This window comes from Lampetra fluviatilis, chromosome 32 (genome assembly GCF_964198595.1).
Source record: "Lampetra fluviatilis chromosome 32, kcLamFluv1.1, whole genome shotgun sequence".
Classification (NCBI taxonomy): Eukaryota; Metazoa; Chordata; class Hyperoartia; order Petromyzontiformes; family Petromyzontidae; genus Lampetra; species Lampetra fluviatilis.
The window spans coordinates 8019134-8046369 of NC_136306.1; the positions used below are offsets into that span (position 1 = coordinate 8019134).

General features: G+C 51.3%; 1 protein-coding gene across 1 annotated transcript; it reads right to left on the bottom strand.

The window, feature by feature from the left end:
- Nucleotides 1-6: 6 nt before the first annotated feature.
- HDHD5 (haloacid dehalogenase like hydrolase domain containing 5) lies at nucleotides 7-26159 on the bottom strand. The gene is made up of 9 exons (XM_078871453.1): nucleotides 25850-26159; nucleotides 18669-18881; nucleotides 17506-17618; nucleotides 9383-9476; nucleotides 7304-7337; nucleotides 5746-5920; nucleotides 4373-4561; nucleotides 3271-3574; nucleotides 7-2192 (listed from the first exon to the last, which is right to left on the bottom strand). The coding sequence occupies exons 1-9, from the start codon at nucleotides 25943-25945 to the stop codon at nucleotides 2034-2036; spliced, it is 1377 nt and encodes a 458-aa protein (XP_078727579.1). The 5' UTR covers nucleotides 25946-26159; the 3' UTR covers nucleotides 7-2033.
- Nucleotides 26160-27236: the final 1077 nt, after the last annotated feature.

Sequence of the window (27236 nt, forward strand, 5' to 3'; positions counted from 1 at the left end):
AAAGCGTACGAGGCGCGCCCTTGACTCCCCATCACACGAGAAAATAATCGACTCACTTCGACTTACGCACAGACAAAGATTAACCCCCCCCCCCGTTGGGGCAAGTGCTGTGAGTGAGCACCCACGAAGGCCGACACCGTGCGATGGGGTGGGAGTTCGCCACGACTACGCCCGGCAGCCTTTGTCTCCCCAGTGGCGATGTTTACACACCGCACCAGGTACCCATTTGAGGCCGAGTCGACCCAAAGGAGGTCCAGGACAGGTACAGATAATCGTCACTGGTGTTGGTGGCCGTGAGCGGGAGTCGAACTCGAGCCGGTGGGTGTCTAGCGCGGCGCGCTGACCGCTACGTCACCCACATGCCCACGCGCGCGCACACACACACGCGCGCACACACGCACGCACATGCAGCAAACTCAACATGCAGAGTTTGTCAACGGACGTTGACGTAGCAGAGCCAAGAAGGTGCGCGACCGCTCAGCTGCCGGACCTCACGTTGGTGGTGCGACGAGGCACGGCGCTTTGGCAGCACCGTCGCCGTGCGGAGTCCCCAAACGAACGGACGGGCGGAGAGAAGCGCGAGGCACGGGACCCGAACCGCAAAGACAACGCGAAGATAGTGCGTTTTGCGCGACATGCGACATTCTCCGCTGACGACTTGGGGTGGTGGTGGGGTGGGTGGGGTACGATTGATGCGCATGCGGAAATATACAGCTCATCTAGCAGCAGACAGATAGACACGTATGTATGTACACGTGCACGCGTGACGCATGCGCATAAATTAACATCGTAACACGAGAGACGACGAAACCGTGACTCCGCGACACGCTGGGCTCCACGTGGGAACAGCTCTCACGTACCCCCTCCTCCCCTCCCGCCCGCCCGGGAGCCCTACCTAGCCCTAGCTAGCGCTAGGTAGGGCTAGGTAGGGCTACCTAGCGCTAGGTAGGGCCAGCTAGCGCCCAGTAGCGCCCAGTAGCGCTAGCGAGCGATGAGTGTGCATGCGGTGCAACCGCACTCTGGGGTTCACGGGCTGGAGGAGGAGGGGGGGGGGTTACGCTAGAGGGGGGCGCGGTTGGGAAAAATTTGGCAAAGGAACCCCCCCCCCCAACATTTCATTTCTTGCGGGGGGGGCCCATGCCAACCGTGCTACGTCGCCGCTCTCAGCTGCGGCGACGCTGAACGCTACAAGCGCGGAAGAACGATGAACAACATCAGGGAGACGGAACCTCTTCGGCCCTCCTCGCTTGTCCGAGCCTTCGGGACATCATCACCACACGGGGGGGGGGGGGGGGGGGTCCACGTTTGTTTCAAGCTTCTTCTTCCAACGAAACCCCGGGACTCGCAACGTTTCGTCGCTTACGCGGGGAGACGACGCGATACGGGCGCAGCGTGCCGCTACGACCCAGGCGACCCTGTGGAAGGAGGGGGGGGGGGCTCTCCGGTGTTCGGTGAGGATCACAGCGGCTCTCGTTGCGACAAGAACGAGCGAGCGCCTGCCGCGCCGGAATCGCTCGCTCGCTCCCTCCCTCCGTCAACCTCGGACGAGGGTTTGCGTTTCTTTGGCGACGCTCGGGCTAAAGGCCTCGGCGCGTGACGTCATCTCGACCGATCCAACGCCCCCCGCTGCAGAGACCGCCGTCTCGCCCAGGGGGGCCCCAGGGGGGGCCCCAGGAGGGACATCTCCAGTGGCAGCTGTCTTTGTGCGGCGTGAGGGTGAACGCAGCCCCGGCCTGCGCCCGAGCGTCCGGTATGCCAGTAGGGGGCCGACTGGGTGGAGATGGAACCGGATGCTGCCGTCGGATCATCCAAGTCGCCCACGGCAGTGTGGAGTAGCGCGAGGGCAGCGTGCGAGCGGTGTGCGGTCAGCGTGGGGGGCAGCATGAGGTCAGCGTGTGGGCAATGTTGAGAACATGGTTAGGGCAGCGTGTGGGCAGCTTGAGGTTCGTGTGAGGGGGCAGCGTGGGGGCAGCGTGGGGGCAGCACATTGGGGGGGGGGGCAGGGGGGGGGGGCAGGGTGCAGCGTGGCTCGATCAAGCGAGGGTGAAATTCTCCTCGCGGAACACGAGGTCGACGGCGGCATCGACGTCCTCCACGGTGTAGGTGGGCTCCACGAGCTCCGGGTCAAAGCGGAAGTCGCGGTGGCCATGGAACACCGTCTCCTTCACCGCCTCCGCCGGGTCCTCCGGCACCTGGAGGGGGGGGGGGGGGGGCGCACGGTGAGAAAACCCTTCAGGGGACGGGTGGGACACGTGCAGCCAGCTCCACGGCTGGCCACCTTCGTCTCCCAAGTGCCGGCGTTCTAAACTATGAAACGAAACAATTTTTATTTTAGCAGGTAAAGTCCCACCGAGCTGCGTAGCTTAGTTTTCAGAAGCGGCCTGAGCTCTCACAAATGATAGCTCGACGGAGTGGCTTATCGCGTGGAAATTTATGGCGGCCGAATACTCTAAACGCGTGCTGATTCTAAACGTGGAAGGAAAAACACGAAAAAAATTCAAATATACAGGTGTCAGGGTCAAGATCGAACCCACGGTAGTTAACGACTCGCCACCGCGGCACCACACACCGGGTACTCATTTGAGGCTGAGTCGACCTAGGCGAGGCCCAGAACCGGTTCAGATAATCGTCACTGGCGGCCGTGAGCGGCAATCGAGCGCGGGTCGCACGCACACACACACACACGCACACACACACCAACTCACACACACACACACACCAACTCACACACACACACACAACTCACGCACGCACACACACACACACGCACACACACACCAACTCACACACACACACACACCAACTCACACACACACACACACCAACTCACGCACACACACACACCAACTCACGCACACACACACACCAACTCACACACACACACACACCAACTCACGCACACACACACACCAACTCACGCACACACACACACACGCACACACCAACTCACGCACACACACACCAACTCACACACACACACACACCAACTCACACACACACACACCAACTCACGAACACACACACACCAACTCACGCACACACACACCAACTCACGCACACACACACCCACACACACACACACGCACACACCAACTCGCGCACACACACACACCAACTCACGCACACACACCAACTCACACACACACACACACCAACTCACACACACACACACACCAACTCACGCACACACACACACCAACTCACGCACACACACACACACCAACTCACACACACACACACCAACTCACACACACACACACACGCACGCACCTGCGCGTGGGGGCTGTACACGCCCGTGCACACGAGGATGGAGCGGCACGCCAGGGCTGTGGCTCCGGCGAGCTCCCCGGCTCCGTGCATCGCGTGCCCTCTCGTCGTCCTCGCCGTGCCGTCGTCGTCGACGTCCCGGCCGCCGCCACCGGGACGTGCCGGGCGCGCCACGGCCAGCCCTCCGGCGGCCCGGGCCTGCACTCGCGCCGACACTGCCTGCCGGTCGCCGCGCTCCTCCCGCAAGCTCCGCTGCAGGTGGCGGCTGTAGAGGTTGGCCCCGTAGATGTCCGCCATGGGGTTATCGCTGCCGACGGACGAGGGGGGAATGGTGGGAGCGGCGAGGGGTGCGGGGATGACCAGGGATGTTACATTGGTTTTATTATAATTGTGGAGTGGGCAGTCACCTGGGAGGAGAAGAAGCGATGAAATCAGCTCATGGATTACGACTTTTTTTTTTTGCTTACAACCACCAGGTAAGGCCCACAGAGGGAAATGGATCTTTCCCATAAGCGACCTGGCCACAAACAATAGTGGCTTATCACGTGGAAATGTATAGTTGCAGCCAAATAGTCTAAACGCACGTTGATTATAAATGTGGAGGGGAAAAAAACCGGAGGACCCGGAGAAAAAAAAAATGTGTCGTTAAGCCCGCCAACACCCGACACAGCCCATTAGTGAGGTTTGTCGCGTAAGCAGAACATTCCAATTCGTTACTAGTACAGCACAATCTCACCCAAAAATCGAACACCAAAAAACCTATATTATGGATAAAATTGGTCGCGAAAGCCTACGTGTTAAGCGGGGAGAGAGATATGCAGACTCCGAATATAAATAAACGTTACGGGAAGCAGGGGGTGAGAGGGGGTGGGAGGTGGTGGGAGAGGGCAACAAGAGGGAGGAAGGGGCCGCTTGCTCTTGCGAGGGTCTGTGCAGGTGAGAGCCTGTGCAGATCAGAGCCTGGGCGGGTGAGGGCCTCGGCAGGTAAGGGCCTTGTAAAATATCTATTTTTTATCATTTAAAACGGAATGTGGCGTGTCGGGGGGAGGGCGGGGCGCGAGGATCCAGCTGACGAGAGAGAGACGCCCCCGCGGTTACCGCTCACCCGATGGCGTAGAGGGTCTCCACCGGGTGCTGCCATCCCATCTCGCGCGCCTGCGTGCGCACCAGGTACTCGGCGTACTGGTACGTCACCTCGCTCGGCTTGCCGATCAGGGCCTCGTACTTGAGCTCCCTGCCCGTCACCTTCTTGTAGATGCTCTCCAGGCACACCATGAACGTGCCGTGGCCGAACCTGCGGCACCACGGCGCGCAAAGCAGGGGGGACGACGGCGTTCAGGGGGCGACGACGCGTCGAGTGGACCGCTCCGATCGTAGCGTCGGGAGCGGTGGCGGAGTGGTAAGCGCACTGCGCGACGATCACGTGCTCTCTCCGCACACCCACCCAAGACGACACACCCTGTGTTGCTTTAACAGACTGTCGGGGCAAATGCTGTTGGTGAGCACCTATTAAGGCCAGCGCAGCACACGAAGGGGTGGGTGAGCAGCACTACGCCTTTGTCTCCCCAGTGAAGATGTTTTACAAACTGCACCAGGTACTCGTTTGAGGCCGAGTCGACCTAGGGAAGGCCCAAGACCGGCCATGAGTGGGAATCGACCTCGGGTCGCCGGGTTCGTAGCGCGGCGCGCTAACGACTACACTACCGCTCCTCGACCCCACACTCACCCCTTGACCAACGCTGACTGACCAGCGTCGTGAAACGTGACCAAACACTCGCAATGACTGACAAGGAACGGCCAGGCCTTCGTCTGACAAGTGGATTGACAGAGGGCGGCGAATTTTTGTTGTTGTTGTTGTTTTTCTATATTGCATTATTGTATTGTTACATCATTGCAAAGTTGAACGAACTGTGTTCACTTCACCCCCTGCAGCCGCACGAAGGTGCTACCATTCACCACAATGTAAAAACTATAAATTGTTATACTATTTACTAATTTATCAGTTAAGGCCCACTGAGCTATAGAGCTCTTTTTCAGAAGCGACCTGGCCACAAATAATCGAAGTGGCTCATCGTGTGGGAATTCATAGCAGCGAAATACTCTAAACACACGTTGATTCTAAAATGTGGAGGTAAAAACCGGAGGACCCGGAAAAAAATCCACGCGACCACGGGGAGAGAGACATGCAACTCAAAATACACAGCAGGCATCAGGCTTGGGATCGAACCCATAAACTCCTGCATACCAGGCGAGGTAGTTAACACATCGGCACGGTGGATCAATACTAATCCATTCCTGGAATCGAATCGACAGTTTAAATCCATCTCGCCGGGAGAGTGAATTGCTCCTCCCTCGTTGTGTAATCCCCTAACCCCTTGGCAGCTATGCCCGCAAGGCGGGAGTGGGCGCGGGTGCGTGGGGGGGGGATGCCCACCCAGCGCCGAGCACCCCCCCCCAACGATTATCTGGGATCGTCACCGTGGCATCTTGGCCTCGGCCATCCACATGAGGTCCATGTTGCATGCGAGCAGCGGGAGGTGGGGGTGGGGCACGGCGCGGGCCCCCGTGCCGGGACGCCCGTCCGTCAGCAGCACGTCCATCACCAGCTGGAGGTTCGTCTCCCACCGGATTGGCTCCCCAAACAGGATGATCGCTGTCATGGCAAAAAGCAAAAAAGATTCAAGGGAAATGTAAAGGTCCCTCCGCGGAATTCCTGCGTCCCCCTTTTGTTTATCGCTCGCGCTTTGTACCGGGGCTCTTGTCAGAATAAAAAAAAACAACAAGACAAAAATTAAACAAAGTTCCCGCTGCCGCCGCCCACTCAATGTGGCCACCGACACACAACAGCGTGGGGCAAGGGGCCTCAGCGAGCAACTTACGAAGGCAGGGATGCCGCACGGAGCAGTGGTTGTGTGGCTGACAACGCCCACATACGGCTGCTTTGGTTACCCCCCCCCCCAAACTAAACAGTGCTCATGTTTATACACCAAACCAGGTACTCATTTAAGGCTGCGTCGACCTAGGGGAGGTGCAGGACTGGTGCCGATAAACAATCTATCAATCGCCAACCGAGGCTAGCCGTGGTCAGAATCAAGCCCAGGTCGCGGGGTTCGTAGCGCAGCGCGCGAACCACTCCACACTACCACTGAACACAACATCGCACGCACGCCCGCACAGACGCGCACATGAACAGATACACACGGGGGCATGCTGAGGGTTGGTGGATTAGGCAGGGATCTGTGAAACTCTCAAATCCACTGGGCTGCGAGAGGAAGCCAGTGGAGAGCTACTGGCGAGCAGTCCCCAATCAACCATTGCCCAGTGGGGATGTCGCTCATTCTCCTTTGCTGCCCTCGTTGTCTGGAACTCTCTTCCCCCAGTCATCCGCGCTGTTGACTCCCTGCCCCTATTAAAGTAGAGGCTCAAAACCTTCCCTCCTATGACTCACTGCCTCTATATAGACGAGCTTAGCCCACTGTTTCTGTACAGCATCATGAAACGCGGTCCCATGAATTCATCATTGTCTGTTTATATTTGGCGCAAGTCAAAACAAAAAAACCTTTGGGAAATAAACGCTCATTTCCTAAGGGGGACCTGGTTACAGCAAAAATCATGAACAGAACAATCCAAAAACAACTGAAGAGGTCAAGTTCCAAATGGCAAGGTCGTGCATCAGCACATTACATCCAGCACAACGAGGCTGGGAGAACGCATCTCGTATCAAACACATCGGTTGAGAAACAGCACCGAGGTCGGTTAAAAAAACATTTAGAAGTGGAATCCTGCCAAGCGTGGTAATAAATTGCACATTTAGATGCTATGCAAAATCCATATTTCATTGGAAATGTGGGCATATCTCAAAGACAAAACAAACAAGTAGAAATTACAAGTCATAGCATATTGACATATGAACCGATGGAATACGGTCATGTTTTGTGTTAAAAATTATTTCGTGAAGGAAATATTCACGTTTTTTATAAGTGCAGGTCCAAACAAATGTCTAAGTATTATTATTGTGTGTCTGCCTTGAAATTACCATCAATCTTTGGGAAATCAGGCGTTGTTGTTGGCTGAAAAGACAAGAACATAAAATACACTGTAAGTAAAATATTCCGAAACTACCAAACAATGTCGCCAGCAGATCCCATTACAGGCATCTCCAGTGTCGGACGCGCCCAATTTACAACGATCCACATTCACGGTGTTAATATAACGCCACCGTGGATCAAATTACGCCGCAGAAACGACACAACGCATCTTCCGACACGACTCCAAATGCATTTGAACAGAGTCGGTCTGTATTCTTGGTTCTTTCGGTAAAGTCACGTAGAAGGGAAATAATAAAATTATAAAAATAAAACATAATAAAATAAAATTCTCACGACGTTTCGGCCACAACGCAAGCAGCCGTCCTCAGGTGAAGAAAAGAGCTGTCGGAAAGACAGCGTCCTAATGAACAGCATCCTAAAGAACATTGGGACGCTGTCTTTCCAACAGCTCTGTTCTTCACCTGAGGACGGCTGCTTGCGTTGTGGCCGAAACGTCGTGAGAATTGTATTGTGTTTTATTTTTATTATTTTATTATTTCCCTTCTACGTGACTTTACCGAAAGAACCAAGAAGATGAATCCATGGTTTTCTAACGTGACTTGGCGTGGAGCTTTTGCCATACTCAAGTTTGTTTTTGGATTTCAACCTTTTAAACCCTGTTAAATATGGCTGATAACAGATTAAAAAAACACATCGGCAAATGATGTTTCTACCGTGTCTGTTGTCTATGCTAAAATAGGGGTCGATTTACAACGGGGTTTCCAGTAACACATTACGTCGTAATAGCAGGGACCGCCCTTTACTCCACTTTCCTCCGAAAATCTAAACCCCAAGCCATCGCCAACCCACGCATGGCCAGAGTGGTGAAGCACGGTCAAACAAAAATGTTTGCCGTCTTCATCCAGCAGTGGGTCGGCAAGCGGCTGAGAATTTTTTTTTAAACTCAGTTCTTCAAAATTGCTTTTTGTGCTGTTTGTTGCCCTTCTCCCGCACCTCCGATTAGCACGGTTGGTTACGTACAGTGCGAAAGAAGTTCAACGTACATACAGAAGTCAAAATAATTGCACTTGATAGCATCGGTGCAGTTAGAGCACTGCGCGATGAACATGCCGACCTGTGCTTTATACCCAGCCACAGCTAAAGTTTAGCGGTTCCAGTTTCTTTATAAGTGACAATACAAAGTGACTGATATGTGATAACGCACTATCACTTATGTGAAGTTCAACATACACACGTGCCACTATCTGCTCCGCTGCGTAATTATCCTCACAAGCGGCCAAGTAAAACGCATCACGGGTGCCGCGCGCGTACGCGTGTCCGTGACGTAATCCTGGCGACTTGTGCTTCAATTTATGGTGACCACGTGAAGCACATTACTGGCTGGGTGGCGGTTCGACACAGTTTTCCCATCTCGGCGAGGTCAAATCAACCTTCCGCAGCACGCGCGGACATCAATGCCGCGGTGCAAAAAAAACGCGCCTGCCAGGGGCGCGCATCACTGGCCCACTGGTCGTCTAACAATTTATCCGTTCGTCGTTTCGAAATAGACTCTGGGAACGTTCGTACACACGTGAAATCGTTGACGCAGCAACGGCCTCTCATTTACCGGTTAGGAAAACAATTGGCTCATGCCAGGGATGGGGCATGGTTGGCACGCCGCACTATATATGCCCCAGTGGGGAGATGTTAACTACCTCGCCTGGTTTACAGGAGGTTATGGGTTCAATCTCAAATCCCGATGGCTGTATACGTGCAGTTTGCATGTTCTCCCCGTAGTCGCGTGGATTTTTCTCCGGGTCCTCCGGTTTTTCCCTCCACATTTAGAATGAACGTCACGCATTTAGGGTATATTGGCTGCTATTCATTTCCACATAATCCACTTGTTTGTGCTATCATTTGTGATAGCCAGGTCGCTTCTGAAAAAAAAGCTACATAGGTCAGTAGGCCTTACCTGGTAAAATAGAAGCAAAATAAACACTTAAATTTTTTTTTTATAAAATAATAAAATAATTTCTATAAAAAAAAATAAAGCTTGTTCATCGACAGCGAAACGGCAGCCGACTCACCAGCTCCTTGGGCCTACGGCTCTGGTCCACCATGTCAAGAAGGGGGAAGGCTTCGCGCAGCATGTCGATGGTGACGATCTGCGTGAAGCCCAGGCTGAGAGGGGGGAGGAGGTGGTGGGGGGGGGGGGCGAAGGGTGGCTCCGGTTAAGGAACAAACCGCGTGTGCGAGCGGGGAGAACACGCGGCGGCTTCACGGTGGAGGTGGGGGGGTGGGGGTGGGGGGATGGGGGGGTGGGGGGGTGGGGGGGTGGGGGGGCACCCACGAGGCAAGGATGGGTTACAGAGTTACGGGAACGCACGTGTCGGCATCGGGGCGACGTCTGGTCAACAACTCAAACGCCGCCCTCGTTCCCCCTCAAGGTACATCCCTGAAACCCACTCCGGATCCAAGGAGGCTCTGGACCGGATAGCGAACGATCAACCACCGCGATGGCACCGAGTATTACGATGGTATATGATTGCAATAACCCCCCCCGCCCTCCTCTGATCTTTGCACCTGATAGGCTCACAGTGATACTATCACTTTGTTCTATTTAAGAGCGGAATCTGGAAGACTTCTACACAATTCTGGAAAACCGCCTGGCGAAGCTGGTTGTAATCACGAGCGAAACGTCGTACTCGATTGTAAACGTCCCGCGTTTACTCGCCAGCACGCCGATGTGCTGGAGTAGTAACCAAATGCCACGCTTTGTTCACGGGACAAACCTTACTAACTGTCTGTGCCGGGTGGTGATGAGTTAACGACACGTTTATATTTACGCGATCCAACACCAAAACCTTTATAATTAATATCACGGTCGCGCTATACGGCTCTCCCGTGTGTTGTTCGGGTCGTACTGCGGCGTGTTGTTCCGCGCGTTGTGCCAATGTTTCGCTCCACATGCCGGGGGCTACTCCAAGAACGGGTACGGAATTTCCGCGACGCTTTGGAAGCATCGGACATCGCTGTCGAACAACACATCGGAGAGCTAACGTCATGCTGTACTGCAAATTGCTGCTCCTCCATACGACATCATCACCGTTATCTGTGGCCTTGTCGTTATTGATTTCACAAAAATCAGTAAAACTCACCATTACCACTCTCCTTATGACAACAACACCCGCCATTCGCCACTAAGTGGCGGTGACGTCACCACGGTACCGGTGGGTTTTCCAAAGCTCCGATCCCAGGTGGACAGTTGCATCCATCGCAAGACCCTGCGAGATGGCTATAACTTTGGGGAAGCATTCATTCGGGCAGTGGACAGATGACAGCTGGCTGCTGCTGCTGCGTGTGTCCCAATTTGTTATCAGGAGTTTTCACATTCCCAGCCTCCCTACTTGTATCGTGAACCTTTTACATGCAAGCAGATCATTTTCTTCGTGAAACAAACATCGCGATTATTTATTTGCAGTCGATTTACTCAATCAGCAGTGGATTGACCATGGCTGATGATGACACCTTGAAATTATCTCGTTTAATGTTTTTTTTCTTTCAATTTGACATCTTGCACTGTATTAACATTAGTGGAATGTATTACTCGTGTATAACTGTGACCATAAAACATTTTATATTTACCAACAAAAGCCACGAGTGAAGATGGGAATTTTCTCATGTTTTCAACTTTGGATTTATGACCAACATCCGATTCGGGTTTCTGTGTTCATATTTTCCATTATTGTATCAACTCTGCATTTTCACCATTGGAACCTCATTTTCCAGTAAAAAATATGATAATTGTTTTTTTACCCTTCTATCTGGCAAGCCTTTTGGCGTCATCTGGTCCAACCCATGTGAGACTAGGCTCTAAGGAAAGCTGTCTCGGGTGTGGACCAATCAACTTCAAGGACAGTGCATATATTATCAGAGTTATGTTTTTTGTTTGCATTATGACTGCAGGTATTGTGGTCTATGCAAACATGACTCCTTGTAAAAAAGGTGTCAGTTTTGTTGCCAGATAGAAGGGTAAAAAAACAATTATCAACTCTGCATTTTCTTGAGATAATGTGAATTGGCCAGGAGATGGCAGTCACAGCAATGGGTTGAATCTACCTGTCCAGACATTTGGTTATCATTTCCTCATAATAATATCGGCCACAATTAATCCACTGCTGGATGAAGGCCTCCTCAAGTCCCACATGGCGCCCAACACTCATTAACATAATTTGTCAAACATCCCCAACGCAAGGCCCTCCTGAAAAGAACCTTCGAGACTGGGTGAGGCTTACCGCACAAATTCCGCATTGTGCCCTTTAACAGCCAAACTGGCACTCGTGAGGGACTTGCAACGATTCGGTTTGTCCCCGAAGCATTAACCACACAAACGGCGAGTTCATCTGGCTTGCTTGTACTGACTAATCCCCGATCCAAAACCTGGATTACGAGGCGCCTTCAAGTCCCTGCATCGTGCGCCGAAGAGTTCACGCGAGACTCGGGCGGGTGCGAGTTCATCCGCGATGCTCAGTGAACCTGGAACGGAATGGCATTCTCTGAAACGATTCATTCAAACTCAACTTTTTTTAGCGACCCAGCCAGAAAATTATCGCTCAACGAAGTGGCTTATCGCGTGGAAATTGAGAGCGGCCAAACACTCCAAACGCACGTCGATTCTAATTGTGGAGGAAAAAAAACGGTGGACCTGGAGAGACAAACTTCAATTATACAGGTGTGAAGGTTGGGATCAAACCCACGATACCCTGTACACCAGGCGATGTAGTTAACATCTTGCCACCATGGCGCTTACAGTCAATCACTCTTGCCTCCCACTCGGTTTAACGGGGTGAACTTGATTAATCGCTGGGACAATGTGAATGTAAAAACTGTTGATCCACTGCCTTCGACCTCACTCAAGTCTTGATCTTGCTCCCATTATCAATTTGTTTTAATATTTTTCACTTGCAAATGTTTTCAGTTCACGCCGCTGCTGGCGGAAGGGCATCCAACTGGAGGGCGCGTTAGAGAGCCCCTCTACAGAGGTTATCTTGGCCTACTCTTCCACACAGGCCTGACGACTTGGAACAGATGGGATTAAACACACTTTACGCCACCATGCGCCACCTGCCTACATACAAAAACATTCAAGTTGCTTGGAACAGATGGGATTAAACACACTTTACGCCACCCTGCGCCACCTGCCTACATACAAAAACATTCAAGTTGCTTCACAGCATTTGACATTTTGCTGTTTTGCAAGTGCATGTTTTGTATTTGCCATTGATACTTTTAATTATTGGAATCTCAAACTGGAAAGAAGTCCAATATTTTTATTACTGTTATCAGACACGTGACAAATCCACACTCGACTGGAATCGTAATTGTAGCAGCTGCAAAGCTGTTTATGTTTTGTCACCATCACCACCATCTGTCCGCGCTCGCATATTTTTATTCCCAATTATATATAGCCAGACGTCAAAACCCTCCGACGTGCCTTGCCCCCCTCCGTGTGCAAAGGGAGACCCAGGACGCGTGCACAGGTTTTTGTACTCCGTCCTCTTGTGCATGGAAATTGTATCCCCCCCAAACTCGTTTGTTCTTTTGCAAGAAAAAAAAAAACCTCCACACCTGTAACAATTTTACCACAGATGTGCCACAAAACATCTCCAGCAGCGCGTTTTAAAGTTGTGCCACAGATTTTTTTTCAGCGTGGTGTCCGACGTTTAGCTACCTCCCCCCCCCCCCCCCCGTGTGTTGTGAACTACTGGACATCAGTGAAAAAGAGCTTTCATAGCTCATCGCATTCCTCCAGTACAAAACTTATATTCTGATTCTGGATGCTAATTCAGTTCCATTTCACGTGCTGGGGAACTTCTTGCGACGTGGAATTTCAGTTCCTCAAGAAGCTGCCCCCCCCCCCCTCCCACCGCGCACACACGGAGTGAGATGTTTGAACATCGTTCCGAACGGCACGCGATAGGACACGAAAACACATCGGAGGGACCGCACGGTAACCCTGCGCCGATGCGAACGGCGATCGCGCTGCGTGCGCAAGGCAGCGCTTTCACCCGTAACGGAAGGCGGCAAATCCGCAGCGGCAGCGTTCTATAACGCAGACGATGCAGACGTTGTTTAAGAGAGCGCACAATTCAAACGCACGAGTCACCGTGGAATGAAAAAGGTCGCCGCTAAATCGGGAGTAAAAAAAACTTTACGTGCTATTCAATTTCACCGAGCAATGCCAGAAACGTCCATGAATAACCCTGCCTCGTATACGCGCTAAGGCGGGCAACGGCGTCTTATCGGGGCGGGGGCGGGGGCGGGGGCGGGCGAGGAAACATGCAACGTTGCCCAAACGGTGACAATTTAAATCACAATCCAAAGGCGAGGCATCAGCACTCGCCGTCCCAAACAAAACATAACCGTTCCACGTCGATTTGTCTGCGTTTGACCGGAGGCAGGGCAAGACGAGATAGAACAAGCCGTGCCGCAGCAGGGCAGAGCGCGACCGCAGCGTTTTAAACTGCCGACGTGCGGCGACTGCGGGGAGGGGGCGGGTGGGGGTGGCAGGACCTTTTGTACTCGCGCAGCCTGCTGCTACACCTGCAGTGAGAAATGCGACACCGACATTCTCCGAGGCCGAATCCCACGGCGTCGTCAGGATGCGATCGGGCACGTCGACGGCACACAGCTCTCGATTGAAAGCTTTCGTGACTGCAGGGATTCATCTTCTTGCTTCTTTCGGTAAAGTCACGTAGAAGGGAAATAATAAAATAATAAAATACAACATAATTAAATAATTCTCACGACGTTTCGGCCACAACGCAAGCAGCCGTCCTCAGGTGAAGAACAGGTCTGTCGGAAAGACAGCGTCTGAATGAACATGAGGACGGCTGCTTGCGTTGTGGCCGAAACGTCGTGAGAATTATTTTATTATGTTTTATTTTTATTATTTTATTATTTCCCTTCTATGTGACTTTACCGAAAGAACCAAGAAGGCGCACAGCTCGTCGCGCGTCCTCGCTCGTTCGTCCGACCGTCCAGGCCCGCACGTCTGGATAGCGACCTACGCCGCGTCCGCACTTGCGCTCTGGCTGACCTCTCACTCAAAACTGACATAACCTCTGTGTGGGGTCAGAGGTAGCGTGCCATAGGGGGGCTCCGCCAAATTGACCCACGCCGCCACCCCCCCCCCCATCCTACTCCGATTTTACTGTACCACCGGTGTATGCCACAGTACACCACGTGTGTATGTGTAGGGCTATTACACGAGTGTCTTGTCAAGAGGGAGGCCGAGCAGAAAGAATGTAGAATTACAGGAGCAATGCGGATGCTCGCTCGGCACTCGCACAGTTGCACCAGATCTGTTTGGCTGTCGTCACCTATGTTGAACTTCTTTCGCAGCGTACGCATTCACCCGTTGGTAATCGAAGGTGCGGTCATAACCATCAGCTGTGATCTACCCAACTCTGGATATACGTCTCTCAGCGGGGACACAAGAGAATTCTGGCCGCCAGTTTCGTAGCACAGCATTCGCACACCACTTCAAAATTAAAAGCCCCCCCCAAAAAAACGCTTAGTTGACAATCATTTTGTCGCCCATTTCATTTAACTAAATCAACAACAGAGAATGGCTTGACGACTTAAGAGATCAGTGCCCGAGAGACGTGGCACTACCTGAGCATATTGGCACAAGACAGAGAGGAAAGTGGAAACAAATGACGCAATTTGCAGGAGACACTTATGGGCTATCTGCCCGTGGATTGGGATGACGACGACGACGAAATTAACAACCAGTGACGAGTCTCTACCAACAGCGGTTAGAGGGAGGATCGTCGTTCCGGAGCCACGGCACTCCACTAAAGGTCACAGCGCTGGGTCCCCCACGTGGGGGCGGCTCGGCAAGCGTCGGCCGGCTCAGACCGGTTTAACACAACGGCAGCGAGCCGGTCAACCCCCACCGCTCCCCATCTTAATGCACGACGCATGTGCCCCCGACAGCCGACTTGGCCACGCGGGTACAGCATCTTTGAAATGTCATCACCGCCACCGTTTATGATCGGCATCGGCCACGATCTATCCACTGCTGGACGAAGACCTCCCAACAACCCGTCGCCCTCTCCAGTGATCCAACGTCTCTCACGATGCTACGAAACTAAACTGTAAACAATTTGGATGTTACCAGGCCCACTGAGCTGGCTTCACCACCCGAATGTGAAATTGTAAGTTCAATCTTGACTTAAAGCTTTCGTGACTGCAGGAATTCACACTCTTTTGGTTTTTCGGTAAAGTCACGTAGATAGAAAAATAAGAAAAGAAAATAAAATCACGACGTTTCAATCGCAACACGAGCAATCGTCTTCAGGTGAAAAGAATACAGCAGGCGGACTGCTGAGGCAGGAATAAATAGAGCGAGAGAGCTACCGATTGTAAGATGTTGCTCTGCATTCAGATTAGCCATACAAAAGAAAAAAAATTAACCCGTAAAAACAACGTTTTTCACTATAAATCCTTTATATGCGTGGCGGCTAGAGTCCTCTCGTCCTCTGGCTTGAGATGCCACCTATGGGTCAGATGATTGCCTGCCACCATTAAGCAATTGGTAATTCAATATAATTATTTTTTTCCTAAAAAGTGTAACATTTTGGAAAAAAAAATTTCACGAAAATAAATTGTCACGCACAACGAGTCTGTGTGCAAAATGTCAGCTCGATTGGATCACGGGAAGTGGGTTAAAAAACGACCGAAAGATTTGCACAGGCGTAAGCGCGCAAGCAAGCAAGCAAGTGAACTTAATATAAAGAATTTTAAAAGAACCAGAGTATGCATGTAGTGTTGGACAGTCACTCACACACGCCTGATGGGTTGCACCCCACCGCATTTGCAGTTTGGTGGAGTCCCTGATTTTTCCATTTATGGAGGAAATATTGCAAGCATGAACCTTGCAAGCACGAACCTCTCCCCGCTTCTCCGAGCACTCTCCAGCTTTTGTTACATTTTCTCTGTCATTGTTTCCGATCCATATGTCACAGCAGGTGATCGATATATATTGATAAACCCTTTCGCCTTTTGACACTTCTCTGTTGATTTTCATCACGTGTATTGTGTTTCTTCATTTAAAAATAAATATTTAAGCAAAAGGACGCAGGGTAATTGCGCAGCTACTTTTCAAACTGGTTCCCTTTTCTTTGTTTTTTGTTCATACAAAATTGCCCCACTGTTTCTTGTTTTCCAACCACGGTTTTGGAGCAATCATCAGCCGAAATTTACCTGCTCATTTTCCCTCGCCGTTAATGGCACCCTGACCCCCAAATTGTGGAAATCTACTAAAATTGCGCGGAGGCTGCATCGATACGTTCCTAATGCACACGCGTTCTGTACTGAACTCTGCCTGATACTCCAAGGCACACATCCAACACTTTTGTGTACATGTACTGGTGGCGCAGTAAACGAGCCCCCAGTCAACCCGTCGCTCAGAGGGAGGTCGCTCCTTCTCCTCTGCTGCCCCCAAAAGTTTGGAACTCTCTTCCCCACCGCCCAGCCATCTGTTCTGTCGACTCCGCGTCTCTGTTCAAGTCCAGACTCAAGGCCTTCCTTAATTTCTTCGTCTGCCTATGACTCACTTCCCCTTTCTCTCTACCAAACAAATATGCCTACTTTTCCTGTACGGCGTTCTTGAAACATCGAGACTCCGTGTATAAATCCGAATCGTGTTATTTTTGCACTGAATTTTCTCGCTGCTGTCATCGTTAAATTGCCGCGGGACTTCGGACTAACGATTTGAAAGATCGGCCCAGTTTTGACGGCACTGCTGTGCAAAAAATCAGCAGCGAATACTCATGTTGCAAACTCTTAGGTTTTTTCGGTAAAGTCACGGAGGTAAAAAATAAAAATAAAATTAATAAAAGTAACAATAGAAATAAAATAAAATAACATTTAATTATTTTATTTCTATTATTACTTTTATTAATTTTTATTTTATTTTTTACCTACGTGACTTTACCGAAAAAACCTAAGAGTATGAATCCTTGCAGTCACGAAAGCTTCAAATCTAGAACTCATGTTGCAACTCAGAATCAAGAGACCTGGCAAGACGCACAATCGTAGGACATTATATTCCCCTACAAAGAGGGGTGGGGGGGGAGGGTGAGGGCGGGGGGGAGTGTGGGTTGGAGATGGAGAACAGCACATCGAACCAGAGGGAGGATACTTCTTGGCGATGTCTTCCACGGGCCCCTGGCCGGACACGAGTACGTGCTTGTGGTGGTACTGCTCAAACATTCGCAAGGGGCTGTGCGACAGCATCACCTGCTCCTGGGAGATCTGCGCACGCGACACAAACGCGCGCGTACCACACCGTCAGAGACTACGATCCACGGTGACTGTGCAACTCATATCGTAATCGCGATTGTGACGTCACCTAAAAAGTGCGGTTGTTGTTATTAAGATTGACCACAAATCTCAACCAATATTAAATCGAGGAATCGATGCATCGTCACATTAACAATGGCGGGGGCGGGGGGGGGGGTCAACACTGACCGACCCACACAGCCACCGAGCGATGGACTTACCGGCACCTCTCTCGCACCCAACAGCCTCGTCACATTTACAACACTGGGCAAGACAGACGGACATATGGACGGACCGGTCGACGGACCAGCTGAATGACCCACCGACCTAAACTAAACAATTTATATTTTACCTGGCATGGTCCACTGAGCTGCATAGACCTGGCTAACATAAATGATCGCCCGACGTAGTGGCTTATCACATGTAAACTTACAGCAGCAAAATACTCTCAACGCATCATTGTAACTTGCTCACCCACCCATACTGGGCATGTGTGAAAAAGAGCTTTATAGCTCATAGGATTCCTCCTGCAGTCTAAGTAAAAATTCTGATTGTGATTCTAAACGTGGAGGGTAAAACCGGAGGACCCGGAGCAAAAATCCACACGACCACGGGGAGAGAGAGAGCATGCCAACTCCAAATATACAGTCATCAGGGTCGGTATCGAACCCACGAATTCCTGGATACCAGGTGAGGTGGTAAACCCTTTGCCGTTCCGAGACGACCGCAAGTTGCAGCGTGGCCCCCGGTCACTGCTGAATCTCGAAACGCGCAAGCGGTTAGCCTTAATCATATTTAGAGAGGCGTAGTAGCGCCGTTGTTTTTAAAGAGATCGCACTCAACCACAGGGAACCGTAGCGACACGACCGCACTCTACAAACTGTGCCACACGCCCCGCCGCGTGGGCCTTGCGGGAGCTTCCGATAAACTTATTTTAGTTTTTCTTCCGATATCGGAAACAGGAAAGGGGTTAACGACTCGCCACAGCGGCAACCGACCCGCAGCGCACGCAACGTAACGCACCGGCACTCCCAGCACATCCGAGAGCTGCGCCGCCTTCGCCTGCCGCAGGCAGTTGCCGGCGTTGGTGACGAACACGACGGGTACGCGCAGCGCACCGCTCGCGTCCAGCAGCTTGCGGAAGGCGTCGCGAGCCGCGGGGATCGGCGTGCGGCCTCGCACGAGGACGCCGTCGATGTCGAAGAGCAGCCCGAATGAGGCAGACTGTGTCTTGCACTGCAGGCCGGAGAGAGAGAGGGGGGCGGGGGGGGAGCCGCGATCATTCAGCGACGGAGCTGCCGAAGGGAGCATAGAGGAGAGAGGTGTGTGTGTGTGTGTGTACTGTATGTTGAACTTCTTTCGCGCCGTACGTAGCCAACCGTGCTAATCGGAGGTGCGGAGATTGTTCGACAAATCGCTGCACGTTCCTGAACGAGGTGCCAACACGTGGGGGCGAAACGTTGGACTTCGCGCCAAAAAACACGGATACACATCGAGAGAGATTAAAATACAGCCAACTGTAAATTATCTGGGGAAATATGATGGAGGGGGGGGGGGGCCCTAACCCCCAACCCATAGGAAGGAGTCATCAGCAAAATACATAAACACAGATGGGATAAAAAAAAATGTGTTAGATAGGCAAAAAAAAAACTTCATTTATTGTTGACCCATTTAGGAAAATAATAGCCGCTGATGATGACGATAATGAATGGAATAATCTCACCAGTAATTATTACCGCGGTCAATTACTCGTGCGTGACCCACACCCATGTAAATAGCCCTGCCCTAAAGTCACGACACAAAACCGCCTTGCCTTGGCGTCAGCGCGTCGAAGGCAAGCGATGCCTTGGGACACTGGACAGGCATGAATAATGCGTCAACGCCCCAACCCGAGGTTTCTGTTGGCTGCATTCCAGTTGTAAGTACCTACCACGTGCATGGTTGGCTACGCACGGTGTGAAAGATGGTCAACAGTGGAGAAAACCCAAGAAATTAAGTTCCCATTTTATGTAACTATTGCGGTTGTGTCGATTACGATGATGATAATGATGTGGGAAGCTGCTTCCGAAATGGTTTTAAAAAAATTATTTTTATTTTAAACAGCACAGCTGCTGCCCATAGGTCCAAAATGTCAGCAGCCAGCAATCGGCAGCAATATAAAAAATGTAAAAAAACTAATGTGAAGAGTACGACACATCCCTTGGATCGAGCGAAGGGTTTTCATTGCAGGAGCTTAGGGAAAGGTGGCGGATGGGAGGTGTGAAGCACGGCGGGGGAAGGAGCGGAAAGGGAAGCGACGGGGGGCCCCCTGGTGATCCTGGGACCGCACTTTGAGAACCACCACTCTAAAGGGTTACACAGACTACACCTGGACACAAAAATTCCAGTCTACGCTCGCTCGCATGTACATCTCCAGCCTTTTTTTTGTCAATCCACTGCTAGTTAAGGGCGTCCGCTACATTTTGCCCGAACGATCGGCGATAAATGAATGGGACTTTTTTTTTTTATCGGGTTCCAACTTAGAAAGTGGAAGTTGAATGGTTTGCACTCGTACAGCAGGGTCGTCAAGCCTGACGCTCTAAACCGCTTCAGGTTTCATGCTAGCACTTAGGGGCCATACATTTAGTAGGTACGCAAAAATCTCTCAAAACCTGACCGCTCCCCCCGCTCCCCCTGTACGCACGCGTACTTTTTACCCCCCCCCCCCCCCACCTGCGTACGTTCGCTTGACGCACCCCCCCCCCAAAACCTACAGAACGGCCGATATTTAATCCACGCAGAAACGATCAAGGATTAATAATATTCACGTGTTTAAGCAAACAGATGGTCCACCGCCGGACTATCTAACTCATCTGAAGGCCAACGTAGACAAATTAGTATCGAGGCTTCACCCCCCCCCCCCCCAGTTTCCTATGCGTACATTGTCAGTAGACCCCCCATACGCAAGCGTACGCATTTGGGTTAACCCCCCCTCCCCCCTCCATGCGTACGTACTAAATGGATGGCCCCTTAACAAAAATACGATTCCCTTCGTCAGCGAACCAGGTAAATGTCACAATCCAAGCTTATAGAAGTGAAAACGAGCAAGCCGATGTGAATATACATTACGGCCACTGCTGGATGAACGGATGCATACACCGTGTCATCATGTAGGTTGTTTGAACCACACCTCCCCACATGTATAAGTGCAGGTTGGTCACGTGGGCGGAGGAGGGTGGAGGCAGGACCGGTTCAGATATCACTCGCCACTCATGTTCACCATTGCCGGGAATCAAACTCAGGTCGCCGGTTTCATCGCGCAATGCGGGAACCTCATCTTCCCTCCACGGCTACTCATTACGAGCACGCAGTACAATACAATCACACCACGTGTATGTAGTGGTGGATCGCGTGTGACATCACCGCCACAATTCTGCTGCAGGACCGGTTCGGATATCACTCGCCATTGACGCTAGACGAGGCCATGAGTCGAACTCAGGTCGCCGGGAACACGGCGCAGTGTGGGAACATCCGCGCCACCGCTTCTCCATAGCTACCCGTTGCCAGCGTACAACACAAGCGTGCCGTGTACACGGAGCGCTTAGTAGCGCTCCGTCTTGTGTAAGCTTACCGCGCACGATTCGGGTCAGCCTGTCCTTTACATAACGCTGCGCTTCGGAGACGCAGTGCTGCTCAATTGAGGGCATCTGCAATGTCCAGTTCAGTCCGGGTCATTATATTATTCAACCGCAAGTGGCGTAGTCATCGAGTGTGCAGGCGGTGTTACTGCACCGGGGCCTAGGGAGTGAGCAGTGAAGAGGAAGGGATAGTGGACAGGCAAGGTGGCCCCCGTTTCATTCCTTGCACAATCTTTGCTTGCTACAATTGGAACTTATATACTTGATCTATTTTAATATTTATTTTTGTGTGATTTGTTTTCCTTTCCTATACTTTGTACTCAGATCGGTTTTTTTGGTATTGTTTATTATTGCAACATTATGACCTGCCCCTACTGGACATCTATTTAAAAGAGCTTCATAGCTCATCGGATTTATCCAGGATAAAGGTTCTGATTCTGACCAGGGCCCATGCCAACCACATTTGGCCACTGGGTTCGCATCAGTCCCGAAGCGTCTGTGTCTCTGTGCACTGCTTCGATCAATTATTATACCAATTGAGTCCATTTACATTTGGTACATTTTTGTAAGTTAATTAAATATAAATCAAAGCCTATTTTTAAGCCACTGCTGGATGAACGTCTCCCTGTACAGTGTCGGTCGTGTGGCCATATATTCCACCGTAAATCAGTATTTTTCGATATTCTTGGTTCTTTCGGTAAAGTCACGTAGAAGGGAAATAATAAAATAAAATATTAAACAACAAAATTCTCACGACGTTTCGACTGCAACACAAGCAATCATCATCAGGCGTGAAATCCACAGCAAGAAATGTTTTTCTTGAAACGTCGTGAGAATTTTATTGTTTTATACTTTTTCTTATTTTATTATTTCCCTTCTACGTGACTTTACCGAAAGAACCAAGAATATGAATCCTTGCAGTTACGAAAGCTTTAAATCAAAATTCATTATTTTTCTCTTAACTGGTCATTATATCATTCATCAATAACAGCACGTTGTCAGTCCATTGCAGCATTCATGTGAGCTCATTGCACACAACCACCCCATAGGCAAAATAATGTAGCGATTCTCTCGCACGACTTAACTTGCACACAGTAACAAGTGGACGACAACAGGCCCCATCCCTTTGGTAGCAAGGACCCCGTGTGCCTCTATCTGAAACATGCTTAGATCACGTGTCCTTGTATCCACCTTGTACTCGGATCGTGAGCATAAAAAATCCATGTAGTGAAGATTTCAGTGCAATGTTAACAATCGTGCCCTTCGTGCATCCTCTTTGCTTGCGACAATTGTGGATTGTGTCACCCGTGAAGATGTAATAACACAGCATAACAAGTTTCATGAACAGGCTCGTCGCACGTGGATATACTAAACAACTTCATACGCCGCTTACACGTTTGACGGTGTTATGTAACGCAGCCTTATGTAAGACTACTCATTGTACAAGGGATCATATCAATCCGCCCTTATCTTTATCCCCACCTGCTCAGTGTTGGCCAAATTCGAAATGCTAAAGCTGTCAGCAAATACACTGTCACATGCCATTAACAATAAATTATATATATTTAAGCGACTTAACAATAAATTAGTTAATGTCACATTCGGGTTATAATTACATTGCTGTGAATAAACGGGTTAAATATGCAGTGTGATATGTTAATCGAACTGCATACTGTTTTTAACAGTTTGCAGTACGATTAACCTATCGGCTCTGGAAATCCTCACCGCATTGGAATGTTTGGCCAATTCCTTTTCTCAGGACTGATTTGGGAGATACATTCTACGCGCGAATACCTTAAGAGCACACGTGCAAATGAGCACACGATACACTGCGATGTGTACGGAATCTGCCCATGACCAAATAACCCAGAATGCAATCCATCCAGTCATATCTCAGAGGTTAAGAAAGCTTGACCCTGAACAGTGTTTGAATGGGCGACTACCATTCCTGGTTGGGGGTTGACTCAGCCCATCATCCCTCCAGGGTAGATACAATCAGTACCACGTTGGAGGGGGGGGGGGAGTCAACAGTGGTTGTCCTAAGGATAAACTCACGCCTGCCATAGGAATGTGGAATTTCCACCAATGGATCAGGGCTGTAAAACGAGGAGATAAGCAGGAAATCACTTTTTAATTCTTCAGTTTTTTCCAAATTACGACACCAGACAATGCTTCATTGTGGACGAAATCAATAAACACCATCGTGGGCCGACAGTGACCAGGGTGGTGAAGTATGGTTAAAAACAAACCGTTAAATAACCCTCAAGACCCGCAACAATCGTGAGTAGGGAGGAAACCCCTCCCAACCCGTCAGTAGAGTGACAAACGAGTTTTGAGTTAATTTGATTTAATTTTCGATTTAAAGCTGTCGTGACTGCAGGGATTCATCTTCTTGGTTATTTCGGTAAAGTCACGTAGAAGGGAAGTAATAAAATAAAAAAACATAATAAAACAATTCTCACGACGTTTCGGCCACAACGCAAGCAGCCGTCCTCAGGTGAAAACCAGGTCTGTCGAGGCGACAGCGTCTGATGACTTTACCGAAAGAACCAAGAAGATTAATTTGATTTGTTAACACAATTATTACATTTTAAAAGCACCCTTCAATCCGGACCGCATTTATACCACTGGCTCGGACGCAGCTGCCAAGCCGACTGTCACCCCGAACTCCCGTCCCACCGGCCACCAGCCCCCACCGACTAAGGCTGCGGCAGATCGATGGCACCCCACGGCTGTGAAATGAAACGTCGGAATCGGCTCCGAAAGTTCTGCAAACCACACAACTCGCTCGCACCACGGCCCAAGCCGTCCCACGTCAAGTCCCAACGTTGTCACACGTGACCCCTGTCACATCACAACACAGGAACAATCAGAGGCCGCACCATGGAGCTGGAACACCACCCCACCCCCCAGCCCACGCGTGGTTCAGTATTGGCGAGGACTTCATCCAGCAGTGGATAAGATCATGGCCATATGATGACGATGGCGATGAGCATGATTGGGTTGTCCTGTGAAGCAGGGCTGTTGCCCGAAACGTCGCCGATTGTATACGTCACTGGTGCTTGTGCACCACCGCCAAAGCAGTAGGGAATCACCAGATAACGTCTTTACCGATTTGGTGGGTATGTGGGTAGGTAGGTAGGCTGGTAGGTATGTGGGATGTGTGGTTAGTAGGTGTCTGTATAGGTAGACAGGTGGGTATGCAAATAGGTAGGCAGATTGGTAGGTAGATATGCACGTACGTGGGTATTCCAATTTAGCAACTAGTGGGTAAATTAGTAGGTAGGGACGCCCGTAATATGGGTAGGTAGGTGAGCAGGTATGTGGGTAGTAGGGAATGTGGGTAGTAGGGAAATTATTATGTGGGCGGATATATTGTTATACCAACAGATAGGAACATGAGTAGGTACTGTAGTTGGAGACGTGGAGGTAGGTGGGTGAATTGAGTATGCAGGTGGGTGGGTGTGGGAGGTGGGCGCGTGGGTAGGTGGGTGGGTAGGTGAGCACGTGGGTAGGTGGGTGGGTAGGTGAGCGCGTGGGTAGGTGGATCAGCGCGTGGGTAGGTGGATCAATGAGTGGCTATATATTTAGGCAGGTAAGCAAGCAGGTTGACTGGCTGGTATGCGGACAGGTGAACAGGTAGTTAGCGGGATATGTGGGTTGGTATTTGAGTATGTGGGTTGGGAAGTAGATGTGGGTATGTAAGTAGGGGGGGGGGGGTCATAGATACGTTCATGAGTTGGTGGATAGGGAAGTAACAACTATTGGTCGACAGGTAAAAGGCATAAAACAATTGCCGCCATTTGCTACTAAGTGACGGCGACGTGGACACGGCGTCTGTGCCAGGCTAGGTGCACCTGGAGGCCACCACGTGCAGTGTTCGAAGGCTCGCCGACGGCAGGAGGTCACGGCAGACGGCACACAAGTGGGGAAGAGAGACAGCCGAGTTAGCCGACGGAGACGAGAGAGGTCACCGGAGAGAGAGAGGCGCGCTAACGCGGGCAGGGCCGGGCAGGCGCGACAGGCAAGAGACCGGGAAACCCGCGGTACGCCTGGGGGTGCCGGGCGCAACGAGGCCGGCAAGGGGAGGGGGCAGCGGGGGGGGGGGCGGCAAAGGGGGGGGGGGGCAAAGGGGGGGGCGGCAAGGGGGGGGGGGCAAGGGGGGCGGCAAGGGGGGGGGGGGCGGCAAGGGGGGGGGGGCGGCAAGGGGGGGGGGGCGGCAAGGGGGGGGGGGGCGGCAAGGGGGGGGGCCGGCAAGGGGGGGGGGGGGGCCGGCAAGGGGGGGGGCCGGCAAGGGGGGGGGGGGCGCCGGCAAGGGGGGGGCGCCGGCAAGGGGGGGGGGCAAGGGGGGGGGCAAGGGGGGGCGGCAAGGGGGGGGGGCAAGGGGGAGGGCAGCAAGGGGGGGGGCAGCAAGGGGGGGGGGGGCAGCAAGGGGGGGGGGGCAGCAAGGGGGGGGGGGACAGCAAGGGGGGGGGGGGGACAGCAAGGGGGGGGGCGGCAAGGGGGGGGGAGGGCGGCAAGGGGGGGGGGAGGCCGGCAGGGGGGGGGGGCACCGGCACAGCGAGTCGGGCACGCGGCGCCGCTCACCCGGACAGAGGCCGTCGCTTGGACTCCTCCGCTCGCCGGCGGTTGAAGAAGCAGCAGCCCCGTGGCGCTCCGCCACAGCTTGCCGAGGTGCCGCATCGCTACCGGCCGCGTGAATTACAACGCAAACCACAGACACACAAAAAAAATCAACGGCCGAGTTGAGTTCGGAGCGGAGGAGGAGAGGCGGAGAGGCGGAAGACCAGCGTCGTGGTTGCCTTTGACAGCCCGGCTGAGCGGTGACGGCGGTAGTAGTGGCGGTGGTGGCGACGGCGGCGTGGAGCGACCTCGCACGGAGCCTCGCGTCTCGTAATGAGCGGGCGCTGCCGCTACCCCCGGGGACCCCTCCGGGAAGTCCCGCCCCACCCCCGCACACCTCCCCTCCCATTGGTCGAGAACGCTGGTGCGTTGGAGCCGCGCCGACCAATGGGAGGTCGCGTTTGTTGTTGTGCGCGCGGAGGCGTTGGCCCGCGATGGAACGCCATTGGCTGCCGAGGCCGCGTGCGTGTGCGTGGGTGGGAGGGGTTACGGTTCGTTCCGTGAGCGAATGAATGAATGAATTCGTGCAGGAATGACTCACGTGCTTGATTTAACGATGCTGAAAAGACGCCGTTGTACAGACCAGGAAACGTTTTGGAATTGAAAATAAACGAATGAATTAATATATTATATGCAGTACTTTATTTAGTCATACGAGAGAAAGCTCGTTGTAACAGATAGGTAATTATTTTTCTAAAACATTTAAAGAACGAATTATTATTATTTGATTCATAATATCCTTCATTTAGCCGTACGAGAGAGAGCACGTTGTACAGACGGGTCATTGATTTAAGCAAACAATATTCCACAAATGAATTAATGAATTAATCACATCCTTTACATAACAAGCCTAATCGTATCTTGTAAAGATTCTTTATATATTTTTTTAGAAAAATGTATTTAATTAATGAATTAATCATAGCCTTTATTTACAAAGGTTACATACAGTCCGTTGTCTTTTAAAAGCAGGCGATTTGATATAAATGACTGGGTGTGTTGTTTCCAAGGCAGAGCCGAGTCAAGTAAACAGGATGTAGGGGAGCGTACAATTGGCATATATGGTCAATCGACAGTACAGTCCTCAATACATCTATGAATACATATTATAGTAGGCGAATAATAACAATCTGTGTAGTATTTGACATGAATGTGAAGTGTAAGTACTTTTGTGAACGCTCTACGAGATGTATGTATAGTATGGTTTAATAAACACCTACAATATTCATATTGACAAAGCAATACGTCAAATGGCCATTCTCTCTTACAAGTAAAACTGGGTTTGCGCAATAATGACCATATATTCACAATCATTTAGAAGCACGGTCTTGAACCCGTACTAAACCTGAGTTCG

What these genes read in the sequence shown, in the direction of transcription:
- HDHD5 (XM_078871453.1), bottom strand. Translation starts at nt 25,945, where the DNA reads ATGCGGCACCTCGGCAAGCTGTGGCGGAGCGCCACGGGGCTGCTGCTT. An exon ending in GTGGAAGACATCGCCAAGAA is followed by an intron (nt 9,477 to 17,505) that starts GTATCCTCCCTC and finishes CCCCCCTCTCAG; the next exon opens with CCTGGGCTTCACGCAGATCG. An exon ending in TGATTTCCCAAAGATTGATG is followed by an intron (nt 5,921 to 7,303) that starts GTAATTTCAAGG and finishes TTGCCATGACAG; the next exon opens with CGATCATCCTGTTTGGGGAG.